General features: G+C 38.6%; 1 protein-coding gene across 2 annotated transcripts in view; it reads left to right on the top strand.

The window, feature by feature from the left end:
• Positions 1-21,077, top strand: part of NRG3 (neuregulin 3) — a 423,949-nt gene extending 402,872 nt beyond the window's left edge. For both annotated transcript variants that reach the window (XM_061373773.1, XM_061373772.1), the window contains exons 8-9: positions 5,611-5,781; positions 11,511-21,077. In XM_061373773.1, the coding sequence (XP_061229757.1) occupies positions 5,611-5,781; positions 11,511-12,018 (679 nt within the window). In that variant the 3' untranslated portion in view covers positions 12,019-21,077. The remainder of the gene's footprint in view (positions 1-5,610; positions 5,782-11,510) is intronic.
• Positions 21,078-23,132: the final 2,055 nt, after the last annotated feature.

The following is a 23,132-nucleotide window of genomic DNA, read 5'->3' as shown; positions in this document are numbered from 1 at the left end:
ACGTTTCAGTATGTACTAGTTCGTCAAAAGAATAATCAAAGTGATGCAGCTGAGCAAAAGATAAATGGGATGAGAGTAATTATTAATCAAGACATTTTCATCAGAAAGTCAGAACCATTAAAACCACTTCATAAGACACTGTTGTCACTTCATTTGAATATAGTATGAGAATACAGCACTATTATCTCACCTGGTTAAAATGACCTCCTGATTACTATGAACTTAAATCGCAGTATGAGGACTGAATAATCTGTGCTCCATAAGAAAGCATTAGAGAATCTCAGTCTTCGGAAGACTGAAAAGAGTATATGACTGCTGCTTATAAATATATCAGAGGAAGCATAATGAGAAGTAAAAGACCTATTTAAAATGAAAACCTATTTAAAATGGTGGCACATATGTCAAATAAATGTATACTCATCATAAATAATTTTAAACTGAATGGAAGCCTCAAAGTTTTCAATATAAGAACAACTTTCTGGATATTATTGTAGTTTTGGTATTGAGGTTGATCAATACATTACAGGGAATATATGATGAAGTTATGGCAGATGATTAAACTCAGTGCCACTGAGGTACCTTTGAAGGCTCTCTTCCCTTTTCCTATAGTATGTATCTATCTGGTGGAACTGGGATGGTGACCAGATGGTACATGTAGTGCTGAAAGGTTTACGTAGAGTTGCAAAGTCCCCAGTCAGCTCTGGCACATGCCATTCCTGAATACCAGAATATATAAAGGAGCAACAGTGCTCCCATTTCAGAAATCAAGAGGATATATGTAGGTGTAGGCTGGCTGCTAGAAAGCTTCTATTTATGTGAAGGGAGAAGAGAGTCTTGCAAAATGCAGGCTACAGTCCAACCCCATCACCTGGGCTGAGAACCTGACCAGTTGTAATGGTTCATAAACACAAGCTTGGAAGCACAGGTCATTGTGCCATTGTAAATGAGACATTTTCCTAGGCAGTAATCATGTCTTGAGAGCATATATGATTACTTTACAAAGACGTGGAAAAGAGTGGTGTTTTGGATGCTATGGATAAAAAAGGGGTAAAACTATGAAGTTCAGTTTTCATACGCCACAACTTTTTTTGTCATAATAATCTCCTTACAATCTTAGTATTCTTTTAATCACATACAGTTTTGCTGAAGTCCCAAATAATAACTTTCTCCCTTTGTGGAGCCATCTATAACAGGTTTCAACAGAGATGTGCTCACTGTGTCATCTTGTTCCTGTAAGAAGTCTGACAAAAGGACTTTCTAATAGAGTTTTATTATTGTTGCATGGTATTTGTTGAGTGATGCTTATGTTCTCAGGTATAACAGAGCCTTTTTATTAAAACTGGAATTTGTTTGAAAGTCTGAATAGTTGATCTGTACAAATGTTGGCAGTAGATTATCTAACTTAGCCTAAAAATGTGGCTCCTAAGGAACATCAGAAGACACTGTCTCTCTGGCAGCTAGCTCTGTCACTGGGTTATGTATTTACTGTTTCTGTCCTACAAAGACAAAGCCCATGTCTTCAACACTATTTGCATCTTGTGATCAGTAGGTGGTAGAGTATGTAATATAATATGCTTCTGTGTAGTTTTTCAAAAGAGTCTGGTGTAATAAACACCTGAAGAAAAGTACAAAGATCAGTGTCTACAGAGCCATTGTATTGTCTACTCTTTTACATGGGTCTGAATCATGGGTCATCTACCGTCATCACCTGCGACTCCTGGAACGCTTTCATCAGCGCTGCCTCCGTACAATTCTAAACATCCATTGGACCGACTATGTATCTAATGTCACTGTCCTCGAACAGGCAGGGGTCACCAGCATCGAGGCCACATTGCTGAAACTGCAGCTGCGCTGGGCAGGGCACGTCTCTAGAATGAAGGATCACCGCCTCCCCAAGATCGTGTTTTACGGTGAACTTGCCACTGGTAGCCGCAAGAGAGGTGCCCCAAAGAAGAGATACAAGGACTCCCTGAAACAATACCTTAGCCTTGGCCATATTGACTACCATCAGTGGTCCACCTTGGCCTCCAATCGGGAGACTTGGAGGCACACCATACATAATGCCGCTGACTCCTTTGAGAGTTCACGAAGAACTAGTCTCGAGGAGAAGAGACAACGCAGGAAGAATCGTGTCCCACCTGTTCCACCCAAGGAGACCTTCTGCTGTGCTTTTTGTAGCCGGATTTGCCTATCCCACATTGGCCTTCTTAGTCATCAGCGCACTTGTAGTAAGCGTGGGTAAATGCCCTTCCCAAATCTTCGTTCGCGAAGTCAAGCCATGATGATGATGATGATGGTGTAGTTTTTGCAGCTACAGAGTATTTACAATCCGTTTTGTAACTTCCCTTCCTTCTTCAACTTTGCATCTTTCTTTTCATGAATTACAGAAATGAAAAAAGGGGAAAGAATAAGTAAAATAGATATGCAGACAAGCATGGTTATAAGAACTATTTCTGTAGCTCTTTTGCACTTATTAAAGAAGGAAAGGATGTAGATCCCATGCAGTCTTAACATTTTGTCATCCTCTTGTTAATGTTTTTCAAGTTCTGTTGACAAAATTATTTCTGAATGTGTTCATAATGTGATGTATAATCAATTTGGTTTAATAATTGGCTAAAAAGTAGTATGGGAGGATTCTCAGAGTTACTGTGAAATGGCTGAAAGTCTTCTTTTCATGAATGTTGTTAACTGCATTTGGGAGTTGTTTATATGCCTGTGAAGAGAATACTGAACCTGCTGAGACAGAATTTGTTTTTACTTGGTTGCTCAACCTAAAGAAAATTTTCACACAAAACAATTTGTAACACTGAATCCCAAGTTCTTAATTCACTTTAGAGATAGTTGAACTACTTCTTTCAAACCACTAATTCATCAGAACTATATCTCTCACTGGTATATGCATTACTTGTGAACCAGTTCAAGCATATGCTGATTTTTGTTATTCTGGAGTAACTGATTAAGAAATTTTAAAGACATATCTGCTACAGCTTTGCTTATTGGTCCGTTTTATTGAACAGCTCAGTTATGTGGGCTGGGTATTTTTGCCTAGTTAGACTGGAGTACAGGGAGGAAGACACCATAATGGTGGCTGAAGGAGGATAAATTCGCTGAAGAAGTCTGAAAGGCATTGTTTGCCTCAGAGAGAGGAACACTTTATGTGAGCAGTAGAGCAGAAGTCTGAGAGGGACCGTATTAACAGTCTTGGAGGAAAAGTATGCTGACGTTCATAGAAGTTTTGTGAAAAGGGAAAAAACTTTATTGTGCTGCAGTTACTTTTTCATCGAACTTTTTTTAGAAAAAAGTTACTATCTTGTCTTTGGTGCTTCAAGAAATGAGTGTTAACTTGCAGCTGCACTCTGTGTAGATATTTCCTGGTCCTTAATGAATTTGTCTTGCCCATGACCACGCATTATTTTTGTTCATTTTTTTCACTCCGTTTTTTTCTGTCAGAAATGTTGAAAGCATGAGAGCCTCACATTAGCAACAAATTGGTCGCTTAAGCTCTGTTGGTGGTGCAGCTGCTGTGATTGCAAGGAGATACTGGCATGTGCTATATCCCTTCAGTCTAACCAGCCCTTTAGCAGCCTATAGTCTAGTGTTCTCTGTAGCAAGGAATTTCAGTACAAGCTGAAGGAAGTATAGATAAGTCACATGCATCTTTGCTGCAGTTTTTAACAGTGATCTCATGTCTACTTTTACCTGTTGAAATCGTAACAAATGCAGAGCTTTTGCGAATTTGCATATGCATGTTATTAGATGGAAGATCATGTGCTCTCATCCAGCAAGAAAGATGCACAAGGGCGTAAAACCAACCACAATTAAACAATGCCTTTCTAGTTTCAAATACCTGTAATCAGTCTAAAGTCTCTTAAGTTAATCAGTTTGCTGACTTTTGTAGTTCATTGATGAATATACTGCAATCGATAATTAAAAAAAAACCTGAAATTCATTATCCAACAAAAATTATTCATTCAGCTGCATCTTGTAATAATCTCAGGCTCTCCTGGGCAGAAATTGTCAATTCTTTTGTGATGTGGTGGTATTATTTTACAGGATGTGAACTGTAACTCACAACTTCAACTTAGCCTTTAGAATTGAAAGGCCAGGGCTTTTGTTTTTTTAAAGAAGTCCTTTCACAGCCTCCTTAATAGCTAAAGAAAAACCTATTTAAGGTAGCATCAAAAACTCTTGGGGGAGTATTATTGCCACGGTTTGTTGATCTTTTCAATTAAAAAACACCAGGAAAATAAAAGTGTGGGAGAGAACACAGTGGAGATTGCAATGGAACACTGGTAGCCTGAGTAGCAGGATAGGAATTTATTTCTTATGCTTTGACTTTGGGGAAAGAGATTGATTTTAATGGAAATGTACAGTCCAAGAGAATTTGTCCAAGATACTTGGTCCAAGCAGGAATTGCTTTGGGAGTAGCTGTGGCCCTAACTGTAAATAAAGTTTCCATTAGGTATGAAATGCAGATTGCTTTTAAGTCAAGTAATAATAGGAAAAGAGAAGCAAATTTATCTTTTGCATAGCTGAATTTTATCAGAAGTTGAAATTATTCACATAAACAAAAATAATGACTCTTAAATTGATCTACAAAACCTATAGTAAAATATCATTAAAGATGTAACAGAAAATACGGTGATACATTTGCATTTCTGAGATCCAGAAGATGCCAAAGAGAAATAGGAGTAAGTGGAAAATTAATAGCTAGTCACACCATGCAGGACTGTGGCTTGCCAGCAATAGGAATAGGTTATGTCTTGCCTTGATTCTGTGTTCCGTTATTTTTGCATCAGCAACAGCTGAATTTGAAGTTAATTTACCAAAAGTATGGATTCTAGATAACTTTTAATACCTGCATGTAGTGGAAAAAAAAATCCATTCTCCTTCCAAAACACTACAAAAATGTTTACAAAGGCAATTTTCTAAAATAAGGAAACTATTACTTGTTTCTATCATATTCAAGTTTGTATTGTATCTCAGAAACAACACAGCGTTTATCAGTGTATCCAAAGAAGAAAACAATCTGTGTATAAAACATGAAAAAAACAATATAGAAATCGTGTTCAACATGGAGAAAACTTGTCAGATACGTTTTTTTCAAGCTGCATTTCATAAGCTTCACTTAGATTCTTCACTTACATTTTTTTCACAATTTAATGATGTTGTATCAGGAAGCAAGCACCTCACAGACTGATAGATGGTATAATGGGTTCTCAATTTAAGATCTGATTTTGAGCTCAGCTGTAGGTATGATGGAGTTGTACTGTTTGTTTATACTGTCCAAGTCAACTCTATATAGCAGGATTATGGGTACGCATCATGGAGAAAAAGAAGCATCCTTCATCAAGTATGAGGAAACGTTTCCTATACCAGGCAATTATTTTCATTCCTACAAAAGAGGTGATGTATTAAACATGACATAAACATCAGCTAACTATGGATCATAGTATTACATTTCCATAGAGAATTTCTACTGACGTCATAGACTGCCACAGCAAAGTTATAAAAACAGTAATCCATGCATTATTAATCCTTAATCTTTACTTTGCAAAAGTTTACATTTTGCTGTGATAATTTCTACTGTACTCTTGGTGTTGTTCCTAGAAGTCTCTCTTCATGCTGCAGCCCAGGACAAAAAAGTGGGATGCTGCATAGAAATGCCTTTCGGAGGACTCCTCCCTTACCTCGGGGTAGGTTCAATGGAATTACAGGACCAGCATATCAACAGCTAGAAGAGTCAAGGATCACAGACCAGGACACAATACCTTGTCACGGGTAAGTAATTATGTAACTGAAGTGATACAGTTTGTGAGTGGCTGCTGTTATGTGGTTAATATGCTCTGCCATTACAGTCCTTCCAACTTATTATAGTGTACTGTGGATCCAGGGTTTATAGTATTGAAAGCAGAGGAATATTTTCTGTATACTGGCCCTTTGAAGGTAATACGTTCTCATTTGGCTGGCTGTAGTAGGGAGTGATTAGAACAACATTGTTGGCAATGTTACTCTTTATAATGGATTTTTTTCTAGCAGTGATGTGATGTTCTAGTAACTTTTGCATAGCATTTTTTCTTCCATCAGCACTAGGCAAATAAAAAATTCAGATTTTTTTTTTTTATAAATCAATGTACATTGCGAAGTGTGTTTGCTTTAGAGACTGAATAGCAATAACTTCTAAAAGTTTGTCTTTGAAAGCGCACAAAGAATCCAATAACTTTCCTTTTTCACTTCAGCTTATTAGAATATTGAATATGAGCTCTAGCTGTACATAAGGTCTGAATTTCAGAAGTGCTCCTGAGCACCTACAGCTAGCTGCCTTTGAAGTCTTTTGCAATTGCATATCCCTACAGATTTCTGAGGACTTTTCAGAATCACTGCAAACATGTTATATGTAAAACTAGGAGTGATATCTGGAATGGAATAATACAGTTTCATTTGGACACATGTGAGTCACAGCGGAGTGCAGCGAACAGTTACATAGCGAGAAGGCAGCTGTATGTTTTCCGTATCAGAACTGGCTTATGAAGTGCAGATCTAAGTCACCTACATGTTTAATTTTCCCCAGAGAAGGAAGGTCGCTATCCTGTCTGAGCTCCTGGGAGATGACAGTCACAACTGCTCGCCAAGTATAAGTGCTGTTACATGTGTGTGTCATGGGCACACGCGCAGGCATGCACGCATCCCACCTGTGCCTCCCTCACCGTGCTTTCCAACCTGCAATGAGACTGCCCAATCTGGGGAACAGTCTGAGAGAGGGACTTGGTTCACTAAATATTTTGTAGCTGATCTACTGAACAAAGTTGGCATCAGTAATTAGGAAAGACAGACCATGAACAGAGCTTACCTGTGAAGGGAGAAAGCAAAGCTGCAAAAGGTTTATGTGTCTGGTGACCTCTTTAAAAAGTACAAATTTGTCTCATACTTTTTTCCTTTTATTATTTGCTTCTTATAAGGAAATTTTGTTAGTAATCCTTGCAGTAAGTATATATGATAATGTGTGTATAATTCATTACAAAAATTGTGACTCCAAATGCAACCCTTCCTGAAAGGGACAGGCTAAGAGCCTTCCCTCTTTAATAGCAGCATCTTGTAGCATAGGCTCTGGAGAGTGATGCAGCCCCTTCCTAGGTTAAGAAGTGAGGTAACAAATGTCAAAGCTGTCTTGTGGGTGGCTGCATTTTCTCTTCTCTAGGAAATCAGTGTGTGATATGACAAGCATCATCTTGTAGTGGCAGATATTTTAAATCTGCAGGTCTGCAGGAGGTTGATATTTGGACCAGACTGTTACCCCTTCTGGCCTCAATCCACTCAAGCACTTCATCCATATTTTGTGTGCTAGGGGTGTCTGTCGAATTAGATCTTCCTAATATTGACTCTAACAACTGGATCTCTCTCTGATGGAGTCCTGTGAGTGCATCAACAGGTGGTGTTGTGACAGAGTCACAGCAGTCTGTGCATATCACAAACATGACACCAAAAGCCTTCAACTGATATCTATGGAAATTAATTTTTTTTAAATATCAGTGTTAGGCATGAAATTAAAAACAATTATTTGATCTTATTTTATTACAGTGTTTTACTGATTTTTTTTATGAAAATTGAGTCTTTGAATAATGTAACAAAACTTTTTGCAAGTTATTTTGTGTTGCAGCAATGAAGTAATCTCTTCAGCTAGAATATAAGTATGCATCTTATTTCTGAACAAATGTAAAAAACGATTCACTAATTGTACTTCATGCGGAATTCTTCTAATTTAGGAAGAGGTTTCCCCAAGATCACATGGCTTTTCATCTTCTAAATATCTGCTAGTTTTATAGTGTTTATATCCTCACTAGATTTCCAGCCCAAATTAAAAGTTCCCTTGTCCCCTGCAGAACTTACACTACTTCCTTTCTTTTCCCTTTTCACATCCATCTTTTCCTATAGGGATGCACAGATCAATTTTTTTTATCTTTCTAATTGTTTGACCCTTCTGAAGTTTGTCCAGTAGCAGTTTAATCAGATTTTGTATGTTTACATTTGATACAAAAGAGGCTAATTTACCTGAGTAGTTTTTGTCTGGACTGTAAAAGGGCTCCTCTTCCCATCCCACATTGAGGAGAAAGCTTTTGCTGCCTTCCACAAGCAGCAGACCTCATGATTTGCAACAGGATCTGATATTTGCAGAGTTTGAGTCAAAGACAGCTAATATCAGTTATTTAATCAGTATGCTACTTGAAGGAGTAGAAAAACCTGCCTGAAATGAGGAGCCTGAAGAAAACAAACCATCTCCATGCCAGTCACATCTCAGAGACTGATCTGAGTCCCTGAGGGTGTCACAAGTTTACATGCAGTGGTTTGATCGCATGCTATCAGTGAGAGCTGTTCGTATGGCACAGTATGAAGTGTTGGAAGTAATGCCTTATAGCCTGTGAGTGTGTACACACACGTATATAAATGTGCTTATGTATATAAAAGCCAATGTGTCATACCTACAGGTAGAAAATGGGGTGCATATATATAGGTGTATGTGCTTACAAGGCTGAATCAAAGTCCAGTAATGCCACTAGAATGACTTCTGTTCATTTTAAATGGGCCTTGTTGTCAGGGTCTTGTACTGGACATCTATAGGAATACATCATATAGCAAAGTCACTGGTACTCTGCTAAACAAAAAAAAGCATTTTATTTTTTTAGTTACAATCTCTTCTGTCTCTCTTTATATCTGTTTTAATGGGGCAGTAAAATTATTTCCTCTTTTCAGTGTCATTCTTTATTTTAGACTCGTAAACACTGTATAACAATTACTGTTGCATATTTATAAATGTTTGAGTTTTTCTTTTTTGCTTGGTTTTAAGGAAAAGGTGGAGAGAAAGCTGCACTTTGAAATACGTGCTTATGAATGAATTTATTCAGACAAAACAATTTTTCACATAAAACCCCAGATATTATTCTTAGGAGGAACTATTGTTCTAGTAACGTTACTTATAGGAAAATGTAATTAATATTGTGCAATTATAGGTCTAAGTCTCCGTCTATTGAAAACAGCAGCAGTCTTGTGTCACAAGTAGAAGTATGTTTATAATTGACCAAAAGCAAACTCTTCCATGGCTTAGGTGTAATATCCCTGCTAGTTTAATACCTTGCCTGTTGCATGAAGTGTATGTGCTTTAATTCAACCTCAGTCCTTTGAAAGCCTTGTAAGCACAGGGCAGAAACATGTAATTGTGGCATACAACTGGTGATTCTATCTGTACTTCAAGAAATAATATGTAAATACGCCAGGCATTGCATTACATATTATTGTTGCTGTCAATTTGTGTTCAAAATACCAAGAACAATTGAATCTCTATTATGGAATTGGCAAATGTTACTATTTTCTCACCAAACCCATTTTAATTTAGTCTTTTCTTGGTTTTGCTTATATATCATCCATATAATACATCCATTGCATGTGGAATTCATGAAAAACATTCCCTTCCTTTGTTTTCAGGGTGCAGCCCAGAATATATTTAGGGCCTGAATTACCAAAAAAGGGAATAATGCAACTGATGCGATCTCTCCAGCTATAGTCGTTTGAATTATATAATAAGCAAAGGAAACAAGAATGGGCACAACCCAAAGGTCTGCATTGTTTTGTTTTCATTTATTTTTTTTAATTATCCTCCCTTGGGAATAATATCCATGATCAGTATTTCATTCATACTGATTGTTGAAAACTGTTCTAAAAAGACCCTCCATAAATGGCTACATGTGTGTTTAAGCAGATTTCAAACGCCATTAACCAAAAGCTGAGTCTTAGCTGGTTCAGATGTAGAACATAAACACAGCTATATAGCATGTACAAGAAGTTCTAGCATGCATCTGAAAAAGCCACTTGCTATATTATTCCCCTGGGTTTCAATTCCCAAACCAGTATGTCTTTCCATCAGATAGCAGCAAAAAGAGCAACACCTCTTCCTTACTGCAGCACTCCCAGCTGCATTTTCTGCTCTTCTGGGGACACCTGGAGAGTTTTCATATAGGGGCTGTACAGAACTGCATGCATGTACGTGTACAGGTTATGTGTCAAACAGTTGTACAAACACAGTGCCACCATAGATGAGTTAATAACAAGTCAGTGGCGCTCTGCTGGAAATGAGCCTAAAGATATCTCCTCCTCTCTCCTGTCTGACAGCCTGCCAGGAGGATAAGGCCAAATGAAGCCGTTCCAGTTAATTAGTGTTGTGAGCTAATATTGGACTATGGCTGTTACATTCAATTCACTTTCTCTTCCTTAGTTCTTTTTCTGCTAATGCCAAAAAGCAGCAAGGCACAGATGAATAGGAGGATATCCCTAGTGAAGTCCAGCAGGCTTAAGCAGCTTTCAGAAAAATACCCTTCAAGTCATAGCTCAAAGCACCTGTTTCCACACCAGATCTAAATGTTGCTTCCTCGTCCGTGGACAAAACATGCTAGACTTCACCATTAGCTTGCCTTATTAAATAGTGATATGATCACAAAGCTCATTATAAATAAAATACGTTCCGGTACTGAGGTGATGTCTGTGGTCCCTGGCAATCATGACTAACTCTTAGAGCACCATATTTCTTGTAATGCTGCTTCTCAGATGGGAATTTTTTTTTTTGTCATTGTTTCCTTTGGTTTATATTCAGTATACTTTCCATTTCTGGTTTTTAAGTATATCATGTAAAACTCTTTCCAATCAGAGTAATGAATTTGATTTTGAAAAAAATCAGAAATGTTGATAAAAATTCATGTAAGTTGCTCATAATAAGTAAAAAATCATGCTATGATATTTATTAATGGAGGATAAAGATCTTATTTATTTTTTTTAGCACAGGATTACGATATCAGGCAAACACAGACATTTGCTCAAGCCAAATGTATTAACTCTATTTCCAGATGAGATCCAAGAAAAGAAATTAGGCCAACATTAGGAGTATGGACTGTTGAAAAAAATGACATGTTTTTAGAGGTACGCTGCACTTAGATGCTCTGCTTGCTTGAAGGGGAGCACATACAATCATTTTTATACACATAAGGACTACACAGCCATGTTTTGTTTAAAGTTCCATTTTTCCTGCACCTTTTTAAAGTGTTCTGCTTAAAGTAAGAATTTGACATTGAGAGTTCTGAACTCATCAATGAAAGCAAAGAAAGCATCAATCCATTTCCCCAGTTAGGAGCATAGGAATGGAATTTCAAATATAAAGTCAAAGAAAAATAATAATACAGTACAACTTCTGAAATCTTTTAAAAAGGAATCATCTTTTTTCTCATATACTGGTGGGCAAAATAAGACTGGGAGGAAAGCAATGGTTTGCCACCAGCAGATCTGAGAATCAAAGCCAGGTCTCGAGAGTCTGTAGTTTTCCCCAGGGCCATACTACTACCAAGTGTTCCTAGTGTGAGAAAAAAATGACATGTAGCTTTTCAGCACAGTTCACTGAATCTTAGTTTTCCTGCTGCTTGTTGCATCTGACCATTTGATGTATAACAAAACCTTCTTTTTACTCTTTCCAGGTATTCATCCAGTGGTTTAAAAACTCCTCAGAATACTCCAATAAATATGCAACTGCCTTCAAGAGAGACAACCCCTTATTTTAATAACATGGATCAGAAGGACTTGGTCGGCTATTCATCTTCAAGGGCCAACTCTGTTCCCATCATCCCGTCTGTGGGCTTGGACGAAGCCTGCATGCAAATGCAAAATGTTTCTGAAGTAACAGGCATCAAGTGGTGCAAAAACTCCTATTCAGCTGAACTTGTCAATGTGAGTTCCCCAGTCAGTAATTGTCTTATAGCAGAACAACACGAAGTGAAAATATTGCTAGAAACTGTGCAGGAGCAGATTCGAATTCTGACGGACGCAAGGCGGTCGGAGGACTATGAACTGGCAAGAGTAGAAGCAGAGAACAGCACGAGTGAAAACACGGCCTTTCTGCCCATGAGCCCCGTGGCCAAGTCAGAGCAAGAGGCACAATTTGTCTTAAAAAGTGAAACGCAAAGGGACTCGGTATTGACCAAGTGACTTTGTGTGGGGATTTTGGGACGGGAAACAATATCTGTGCATTTGATGCTTTGTTAAACAGGAAGGGAGGAAATTAAGTACAAATTATTTATATGCATTAATTTAAGAGCATCTACTTAGAAGAAACCAAATAGTCAATCGCCCTCATATCATAGTGTTTTTTAACAAAATATTTTTTTAAGGGAAAAGTTCCAGGAGGGATGGCGTGTGCATCAGGTGCTTTCTAGGCAGGATTACACATAAAGTTTTGGTTACAGAGCATTTTACCATGGTCCTCTTTAGCTGTCCAAAGGCTTAGGCTATGCATCCTCTTTCTTTCAGTAAAGGCCAAGACCATTCTTAGATTTATTTCTGGTTTCAGGGCAGCGCTGCAGTCAGCTGCTGCCCAGGGACTCAGACAGTGGGGAGCAAGTCCCATGACCCCACCACAGACCCAGTACCCTCTCCCCCTCTCCTCTTGGTTCCAGGTTCACACCATGGCACGCAGACATCTACTTCTGAGGTCTGGTACCTACTGTGGAATGACATTAAATCCCTAAATTGAGTCAGACACTTAACCTTCAACCTTACTTTAATGTGTCACTAAGCCCAAGAAAGTCAATAGAAACATTTAGGAGCTGTGTCTTCATCCAAGTGTGGAGTGGGATCGGGCTCTGTATTGGTATGATATATAATATAGGGTAGAGATTCAGTGGTCAGGAGCCTGCAGGTGCTCCATTTTCTGAGCTTTGACTGTCAGAGCAGCCTTAGTGGAGAGTGAGGAAAAACAAAAAGTCCAAAAGCATTTATTATGGCAGGTTTGGGTTTTTTTGAGTGGGGACATAAGTTTTGTTGTTCATTAATAACCCCTCAACATTTCTAAACTGGTATATTTTGAAGGCATTTGTAAGCTCTCAAGGAGCACTTCTGAGTGTGTGTGTATTTTTTTAACTCATTTTTTATTACGGGTTGTTCAGAGAAGAGTCAGAAAGATCCAGTATGATCAAACTTCAGCTGATAAGTGTCCACACTGCCCTAAATTGTTCCCACTTTCAGTTCTTCAATCACTTCAATTAATCATGGCTTAGGCTTGTGAACTTTAAAGCTTCAACCCTGCAGATGGTTCTGTATGGGCAGGCCCACAAGCATGCACAGATATGATTCTAATTGAGCTATATAAGAGCAGATGGTTTCCACCAAATCACTCCCTGCAGGGAATCAAGGCCTTGGAGAAGAATTGTAATTTCCTGGTTGCCATATCCCAATCACATTATAAGCATTTTTTTGCATTTACTTTCTGTTGAGTTCCTCTTCCCGCCATAAATTGTAACACAATATGCCAATAATACAAGGAACTGGATTCAGTGGCATACACATTACTGTTTTTATTAGTGTTAAAATATCTCCTTATTCATGGGGAAAAGTAAAATCAGCTATAATAAATAATTGCTAAATAGCCTTCTGTTCATGTCAAAAAATTGATTAAAAAACAAACTACAGTATATACAGAATGTAATAAGATACTCCTTTGCAACAAATTAATTGTTAAATTTTTATGTGGCCCAGACTTTCCAGTTCACAAGTCTCAAGACTTCCCAAAATAGCACAATCAATCATGCAGTGCTGTTGTATGTTGAGTCAGAATAAAGCAATATTTTAACTTCTGTCAAGTAAATTTGCAAAAGAAATGCTGAAGGTGTATGTCTTTTTTTTTTTTTTTTTTTTGTTATGGCAGTAAAAAAAATTGCTATTCACAGTCTTCATTCACCAAGTCTTATTTTGGGTTTCTTTTGCCTTTTTGTTTTTAGTTTTGGCTTGGTTTTTTAAGATAAAGTTGATGAAATTGTCTTGTATACAGAACTTTCTATGCTGTAACTTTTGCTGTGTATTTTCAATAAAATTATATTTGAGGGCAAACTATGCTTTATGCCCCAGGATGGAGCATGCCTCGTTTGGAATGCATTCTTCAAAGACACAGGGCTTTTGCTATAGCAGTAATGTGCAATAACCATGAGGAGTGGTCTCACCCTGACAGGTTTCTGCAATATGTTGTGGCTGGGCACAGACTCACCATGAATGAGCTGAGCTAACTGCGCTGGGTATGGCCCCAAGCCCACACCAAATAAACCTTGTGAGAAAACAGGTGTTTTAGGTAGGCTCAGCTTCACATCCCTACAAATGACTTTTCTGTCAATATCCCACCAGCTCAGGACGTGAGCAAAGTGAGGTTGCCTCTGCCCATAAGCCCTGTGAATACACCTGTAATATAAAAACTGGCTACTATATAAAGCTCTGATTCAATAATCTATGAAGTGTGATCACAGTTAATTAATTGTTCACACTTAGTAATTAATTTCATCAAGAGATGGTCTGTCTGCAATAAAGTGCAGAATCCTGCCCAGATAGGTATTTCAAAATTAAATCTTTTCAATCCAGATGTAAGGCCTTCTCACCCCCATATCCTACCAAACTCTGCAAATTCACCTTTGGCAACATATTGTAAATACACAGCAAAATTTCTGTTCAAAAAAGAACCATATCATAAGCAATGCCTTTATGGAGAGAATGTGTTCACTCAGCACTCCTGAAAGGCCCAGAAAGAGGGGAAGAGCAATGTATTTAGGAGAATGAAATGTTTGACTGAATGATTGATCTTAAAATGGTAAGGATATCTTCAGTTCATGTTAGAGATGCGATCTTGTATTCAGCAAAGGATGTGTGACTGTTATATGTTAACTGTTCTATTCAGTTTTCAGCATGTTTGAATAGAGAGACATTAATATTAACCATATGTCAGACTAGTGTATTATTTGTTAAGAGTATCGCTTCAGATCCTATTGAAACTGTCATTGTTTGCAGAGGAAAAGAAAAAGGTTTGAAAACATCAAACTAGATAGCCTTAATGTCCTTTGTGTGTTTCTCTAATGCACCAGTTTTTCTCCATGGACCTTTCGATTTTACAGTGAATGGGACAAAATTTTCCCTGAAGTCTGACAATTAACTATGTAGAGGACACAACGGAAAGTTGTACCAAAATAACCAAAGTCATAGGCCGAATTTTGCATTATTTCTGACCTCTGTGATCACACTGAACTCAGTTGATTCAGAAGGGATGTGAGTCAGTGTAGTTCATTCCTAGAATTACATCTGTTCCTATCCTTAGAAACAGACTGTAATCCCTCTAAAAGAGTCTCTGAACTCAGTCATTTACCTGTAATGTAATTAAAAATTATATCTGACCTGTGGAGTTCCAAGTGTAGTGAAAATTCACACATGCAGCATTACACTCGAGTAAACTGGAAGAACAGCTAACAAAATAAATTGAACTTCCTCTGAACTGAACAGAGAAAGCCTGTGTCTCTTCAGCATGATACTGTGGAGCAGAATTATGAGAGAAATGTATATCCAGATTTTTTTTCTTCTGTGTAGAATTTCTTCAAAATAACCCCCCCAAAAATCCACTAGAATGGTCTCAACATTTGAAATAGGAAATGTAGGTGAGTATGGGCCCATTTCATAGCATTAACCACTGGAAAATTCTTCAGTACACCCATGACACAAAACTGGAATGTTCTAATTGTTGCACGATTAAATTTTGATCAACAAATGCATCCATGGAAAAAGAGCTTTTCACAATGCTTTTGGTGTCTAGCCACGCTCCCAGCTGATGTAGTCAATGTAGCAGTTTATATTAAGAGAGGATCACATCCAAAATCTCTTATACTCAATGTTCAGTTAAGTGCCACAAGGTTTAGTAGCCTTCTGCATGGTGTAAGGACTTCCACACTGATTTATGGAGCTACATTCATTTTGCTTATGGAAATCATATTTGTGTCGCCCTCACTAGAACACGATGCAAGATTTGCTGCCCAAATGATTAGTTTGTCAGGTCAGTCTTTTACAAGGGCTGAATATCAGACCAGGTTCTAAAAACCATGAACTTCCCAGCAAGTGGCTAATTCCAGTTTTATTAATTAAAATCCTACAGCTTCAGGTTTAAATTCTGAAAAAACTATGAGATGATGGCATGTGCTCATGACCATGCATGTGCTAGATATGTTCCTGAATCAATTGTTCAATCATAAGATCATAAGAAGATGATTCATGTCCACGTCTCACATAAGGAGAGAGAGAATCTGGATGCCTCTTCCCGATTCATCCCCAGCAAGGGCCACTTCTGCGCTGTCCTATGCCTGCTTTGTTTTTTTATGAAATCACTGAATTTCTAATGGTTGAGCACCTTTACTCATGTTCAATTTTACCTTGCCCTCAGTTTTTGCTATAATTTATAGCCTAAAGTTTGGGACATTGGGACTGTCCGCTGAGTAAATTTAAGGCCTAAAACATTCAAAATTTTTTGCGTGTACATTTATCTGCTTTTGGTAGACCTTATGGGAAATCTTTCCCTTGAAGAAACATTTATGCAGCCTGTGCTACAAGGCATTTTCCTGCCACTCCTGCTGGTATCAGCATTTCCAGCCTCTGAGTGAGATGCTCTCTTCAGGTTCTCCTGGGCACTGCGACCAGAAGCCTCTGAATTCTTTCAGAGTACCAATGACCAGAAGTCATCTGAAGTGTCCTGAGCCATAGTTATATATCAGAACACTTCTGCCTATTAATAGTAAAATGTCTCCAAAGTTTAAGACCTTTCATATGCATTGCATTGTTATATAAAAAATATAATGCCAAAGTTTATGAAATTAAAATTATATAGTAAATATTATTGATTTTATCAATGTCTTGCTTTGAAGGAATATGAAGTGAGAGCTCTCAGTTTTGTAAATATTTGGAAACTAAAATACAAATAATAATAAAAAATAATACAAAGAATAATTACTATTGTAAAATACAAAAGATAGTTCCTTGCTTTCTCTGAAATAATCAGTAGTAGCTAAAGGTTATCGAGATGCATTAGGGAAATGAAAGAAGACACAGTGAGGGCATTTTATAAGTCATGTCAGTAATATGACTAAGATGGTGGGTTTTAAGTAATTCAGGCTTAGAGTTTCCCTTGCTTGAAAATACATTAAGATAATGTTTCTTTCATAATATAAAGCTTACTTCTATACAGAGCTGAAACACGTATCACCTACCTTAGCATAAGCAGAACAGAAACGCAGTTTAGGTTTCACTATGACTTTCTGACTCAAGCATTAATCTCACTTGCTTCAGATTATCTCTGATTTCTTCCAGGAAAGAATAAATGAGTACCCAAAAAACCAAGAAAATAAATATGAATAATTGATGACTTCCTCCTCCCCTCCAAAATCTACCAATTAATGCTGCGGATATTGAATATCATAGAAATATCTGAGATTTCGACCTTGATGGGGAAAACAGCAGCTAGGAGAATTACCACCCCCACCACCCCAGCAAGATGCACACTGTGGATTTCTGGAGAAGAGGGTAGGGAGCTTTGCCTGGCTCTCACAGAGGGTAGAACCTCCTGGCTATGGCACAGCTTTTCCATGGGTGAGGAGGGATAGATTTTGAGTTGGACCAGGAGATGTCATCTGAGAAACTTGCCTTACCTTTATTTCTTTCTCAGATCTCTGTCAAGTCAGTGAAACCATGGTCATCAGCGCTAGTTTATTTTGTAAGTTAGTGATTTCCAAATTCTGGGATCCTTTGAAGTGCTGAATTTTGGAAGAAGAGACATCTAAAAAAAAAAAGAAAAGTCAACAAAACCCCCCCAAAAATGTCTTCTGTAAATTTTTTTAACCATCTTTACCTGAAATGCTTACATTACTTTAACTATTTTTTTTTTAAATTAGGTGTTACAAATATAAACTCCAAACATATATATTTACATCATGATAACAGGACATGGTTAAGATCTGTGTGTCATGTTTCTCTTCTGATCTAGTTGAAGATGTCCCTGCTCATCTCAGGGGTGTTGGACTAGATGACCTTCAAAAGTCCCCTCCAACCGAAACCATTCTAACCATTCCCTGAAAAACATGTTCAAGTTACTTCTGTTATTTTTTGGATCGTTTATAAAATGGTGGAGATTTCTGTGCACATCAGTGGCCACTTTGAGTTTTACATGGAAAGGTAAACAAATTTGCAAACAAAAAATGGACTACATAAAACTTCCATGTCAGACTCTAGTGGTGTACAAGTGGAGGCTGTTTCACTGAAATCATAGTTATTGTGAAGGAAATGAGGCTTCCAGAGGAAGATATTTATGGTGGCTCAGCAGTTGAGCTGACTGAAATAAAACCCAGGTTTCCACCTCCACAGTGCTAACCTATGCTTCTTTCTAATGCTGGCCCACCCCAAGCTGCAAGGTGTCTGAAGCTCCACCACTAGTGACTGTATCAAAAGGCAGGTGTCAGCACTGACTTCTGCAAAAATTCCTCTTATTAAATCAAAATGAAATAATATGAACTAAAAATCGATGGAACTGATTCTCAATTGCTGTCAGGTCATAGTGAGCACTAGCAATGGTGCTAATTTACTGTTTCTGAGGCTGTGGCTCATGATTTGACGTGACCCATGAGTTTCCATTGTCCGTGCTGGAGCTATCTGAGCAGAAATTTCTCTGCCCATCAGGGTAACATTATTAAAGCAGTTTTATCCCAACTTACCTCATTTTCTGCACTTCACTGTGTGTTGTCCTTGATTATTGTAGAGGTAAAGCTGCTTCCAAAGTCTGCTTTAAGTGCCACCTCATATCTGTCAGAGTAACTGGTTGTGATCACTCAGCTTCAGTTTTAACAGTGGTGTAAGGTCCTCCAACTCTACAGATCAGATCTGGGTTTTGCAGTCCAAAATCATGTATATGTCGTAGTATCATAGAATGGTTTGGATTGGAAGGGACCTTAAAGATCATTTAGTTCCAGCCCCTCTGCCACAGGCAGGGACACCTTCCACTAGACCAGGTTGCTCAAAGCCCCATGGAGCCTGGCCTTGAATACATACAGGGATGGGGCATCTCAGCAACCTGTTCCAGTACCTCACCACCCTCATAGTGGTGGAATATGTACAAGCAAAACTGTCCATACTTGTTCTGCACAATTGTATGCATTCAGATCTAAGCATGGATCAGCTGCCAGGCTGATCTTTCACTGTTTTATTTAACAAAGCTATATTTTAAATATAATTTGCTATGCTGCTTCTCTGTATGTTGTATAGAGAAGCAACGAAGGCAAGTTCAGCATGTCTGCATTTTCTGCTCAGCTAATAATAGTAGGTTTGTTGTCTTTTTTTTTTTTTTTTTTTATCAAAGCAGCTTAGGAAACAAAGTTGTTAAAATTCTGACCTCAGAGGAAAAACTGGTACCCTGGCAGGGGAAGGTTATTCTGAGCAGATACTTATCTAGGCTGTCTTTCTTCCTAAGCAACCTTTCTTCCAAGAGTCAGTGTACCTAAAACACTTAAAACATAAGCAAAGCTAAGGCAAAACATGGACTCTGCCTTCTTTGCAAAGGGGTCAGGGGCACAAGTAAAGGCTAATTACCAAAAACCTTTCTAGCTAGTTCCACTAGTATTTGCACAGACTGGTAATACTAAAATGACTGCGTATGATTTGGTCACATTTATTTGCAGGCTGTGATGTATTTAAACTTATAGCCTGCTTTAAATTGTCGGTGATTTGCAGTATCTCAGGATGGAGTTTCAGAGTGCTCAAGATGGCATTTACCACTCTCCTTAACCTCCATCCCAGTTTCATTTGACTAAAGGACATTTCTATTACATGGGTAGAAGCGACACCGCATTGCTGGAGGCGTGAGTGTCACATTAAGCCCCGCATAGCTTTTTGGTGAGCAAGGCAAAACACTCCTTCTTTCAACCTTGCAGGCAGTACTCTGGGCTGTGAGGGAGCATACTGTAGGCTCAGCCCCTTTGTCAGGCAAGAAATCAGGTTTCACAGTAGGGGAGGCCTCCTAAGCTAAAAATGAAAAGCTGCCTCAAGATTTGAGATAAAAGGGTGACTTAGAAAAAAACCAACTAGAAATCACAGTCCTTTAAAAACAGTTGTGGTTTTTATTTCAATTTCTCCAGTAAGTAGTTGAGTAGGTTTTTTTTAAAATTGACACTTAGCTCAATTTAAAGCTGTCTCTAGACATTTTCAGAGAATAAAGAGAGCACATCCCAGTGCAAATGCCTACACTCTAGGAAGGCGCTATAGTTCATAGACAACATTCCATCCTTGTGGGTAGGATGTGGGCATCAGTGCTTTGCCAGTCTTCCTTAATTTGTTGACAAGACCCAGCAGCGCCCTGCACTCCTCACTCACTGGCTGCCGATGAGACCTGCAGTAAATCCCCTACTAAAAACACTTAAAAATGAAACAAAGATGAAGGAAATGTGGCTTGTTCACTGTGAATATCCAGTTAGAATAGTTGGAATAACTGCAAGAGAAACATTTGCCTTTGCAAAATGATTTATTGGTTAATAGTCTTTCAGTCCTCACTATTTAGTCAAACAAGGACCATAAGATTTCCAGGTATAAAAGTCGAATGATTGGTTCCTGGATCTAGTTGTAATGGTCACAATTCTGATATTTCAGACTTTTTGCTGAGCACTGATCAAGTAGAGTCAATTGGGCTTCATTCAAATAGATGAACTTGTAGAGTTACACCTGATTTCCTTTATTGATCACTAGATTCTTTCCATATCATGTAAAATTATGTTTACTTTAAAACTGATCTGTAGATATGAATGGAACAGCATCTAATGTGGACTTGAAGTTTGAACCCTCTCAATGCATAGGGTGAGTCTTGTGAAATCTTCATTTTAGCAGCTGAAAGTCTTGAACCATTCACTGAAAGACAATTATTTGATTTCAACAAAATTGATTCTGCTGTTAATAAAGTCACTGATAAACACTTGAGCTGGATTTGGGGCTTCTGAATAAAATATATAGATATAGATATGTAAAGCTACATACACAAACTTCTTTTAGAACACAGAAATGAATGGTCCAACTTAAAGTTTATTAATCTAAATAGCTGGAGAGAATATCCACTTAACCACATAGCCTAAACACACTGAAGAAGGGGGGAAAGGTGTTTATTTTCAACTGTATTTATTTTTTCACTGGTACAAACAGAAATAAAAACAGAAGAAAAATAATCATAGTGCCTATGACAAAGGTTGTTTTTCAAGGGGTGTGCAATGTGTACCACGATTATTTTAACTGCAAATGGAAGCCACTTTTAGACTGAGTGTGGTTGAAAGGAAATGACCTTAGAAAAAGTGTCACCCAGCATCCCAGGAAATGTTTGGGTTTGGTATGCTTGGCCTTCATTTTTGTGGAGCTGTACATTCCTGTCCATGGGTTTAAAGGATAAAAAAAAAGAACTGATTTCAGAGTCAATGTTATTTTGACTCGTTCTTGTACTCCCAACACCCAGGGTCGTTTACCATAGGAGTGAGTGAAGCTGAACAGTATAATTTTTCTGTTTAGTGTCACAAATGAGTTTTATTGTTTTACTGAATTCAGTCTTTTTTCTCTGCTTTCGTGGTGTGCTCCCGCTGTTGCCAGACATCTCTCTCTTAAAGCAGAAGTTTCATTTGTTAGCAAAGCCACAAAAAGGCCCCTCCCAGAGCCACCCAGCTGGGGTAGCTGCATGGAAAACAGTGCCGCCTTGCAGCCTTGCAGTTCCTTGTGTGGATGACCCTCCCCTTCCCCCTGTTCCCAGGAATGTGGTTTTCATGTGCATCCCCAGCGGTTTGTGCTGAATCGATCCATGCTGAGCTTATTCATCATCCAACCCCCAGAGACACTCTCTGCGTTCCTCCAAAAACATCTCTAGTTGATGCCAGGTAGCCCCCAGGTGAAGCCTCAAGTCACTGCAGTTCCCTGCCACTGCTGACTCTGCTCACAGTGTGCTGAGCACATTAAATCTCAGCTGAGACCCAGCCTGCCCCCAGGCATGGGAAAGAGGGTGTAGGGATAGGATCAGGAGAGCAGCAGGTACTCCACAGCTTTGCTCTGCTTCAGTCAGGTTCTCCCAGTACACCCTCTGGGATGTCCTCCCGCCCCTTTCCCTCCTAGGTTCACTCCTGGCCACTGCCTTGCATATTCCCACTTTCCCGGCTAACTTGGGCTTTTTATGCTAGCTTGGAAGAGCTGTCACTTGGCTTCTACTTATACATGCTTTTTGCTTGAGATCCGCCTTACTTTAATAACGCTAGCCCAAGTGCTCATGAACATGCCAATGTTACAAAATTGCAGAAAAATATTATATATTCCAAAATATAATAATATTCCAAAGCTGCTCTTCCAGGCATCTCACTCCCTGGGCACAGGCACCTGAATGAGTTTGATGCTGAAACTTACTGGTCTGATAAGAATTATCCTTTTGCCCAGGACTAGGGACAGGTTTGAGTGGGAGTATAACACTCCCCCAGCTAATGATCCTACCCACAGGCAACCCACACACCTGTATTAGATGGAGCTGTTCACCTGGTTCACAGCCACTGAGGATACCATTTGTCTCTCTAGCAGCAGCCACCCATTCAGGTCTTTTTGCCTTGTGTGCCTGCACTAGAAGGGTTCTATCCTGATGAGAGGAAGCAGTTCTGGAGGTATGGCTCTAGCAGGAGGTTTGCTTCTTAAATGTGTCATGTCTGATTAAATGTTTGCTTGAGGCAATGCTTTTGTTGTTGTTGCTGTTGTTTGGGTAGGTTTTTTCTCCCTCCTTTCCCTTTTGGTTTGTGCTGGATATTATATGTAATAATTATTTTATTTGTTCTGTGGAATAGTAACTCAGTTTATTAGACTGAGCACAGATTAACAGATTAGACCAGTTTTATAGCTTTATCTTAAAGCTTTCACTCCATTCAGAGCTATGGTTGATGGTTTTGAAAATGTGCTTACTTGATAAGATAGTATCATTTTTGTTTCCCCCTTCACCCAAGGGGATTCGTAAGTTTCTTGTCTGCTGCCTTCCAGAATGGAAAAATCCGAAGCTTATTTAGAGTGTGTTTTATGCACAATAGTCACTGCATACTGTCCAACCAGCCACTAAAACCGCTCGCATGTTGAGGAACTATGCTAACTTTCAAGAGTGCAGCTTAAAATGAAACAAATAAGGATGCAATGAGAGTGGCTCATAAAATGCCCATTAAGTCATGCTTGACACTCACTTAAAGCTTCATGTTCTTACGGAATGCCAGTGTTAA

The sequence above is a fragment of the Neopsephotus bourkii genome, unplaced genomic scaffold (genome assembly GCF_033783945.1).
Source record: "Neopsephotus bourkii isolate Nb327-2 ecotype Australia unplaced genomic scaffold, CSIRO-AGI_Nbou_v1 NB_1634, whole genome shotgun sequence".
NCBI lineage: Eukaryota > Metazoa > Chordata > Aves > Psittaciformes > Psittacidae > Neopsephotus > Neopsephotus bourkii.
This window is presented reverse-complemented; position numbering and strand designations above follow the sequence as displayed.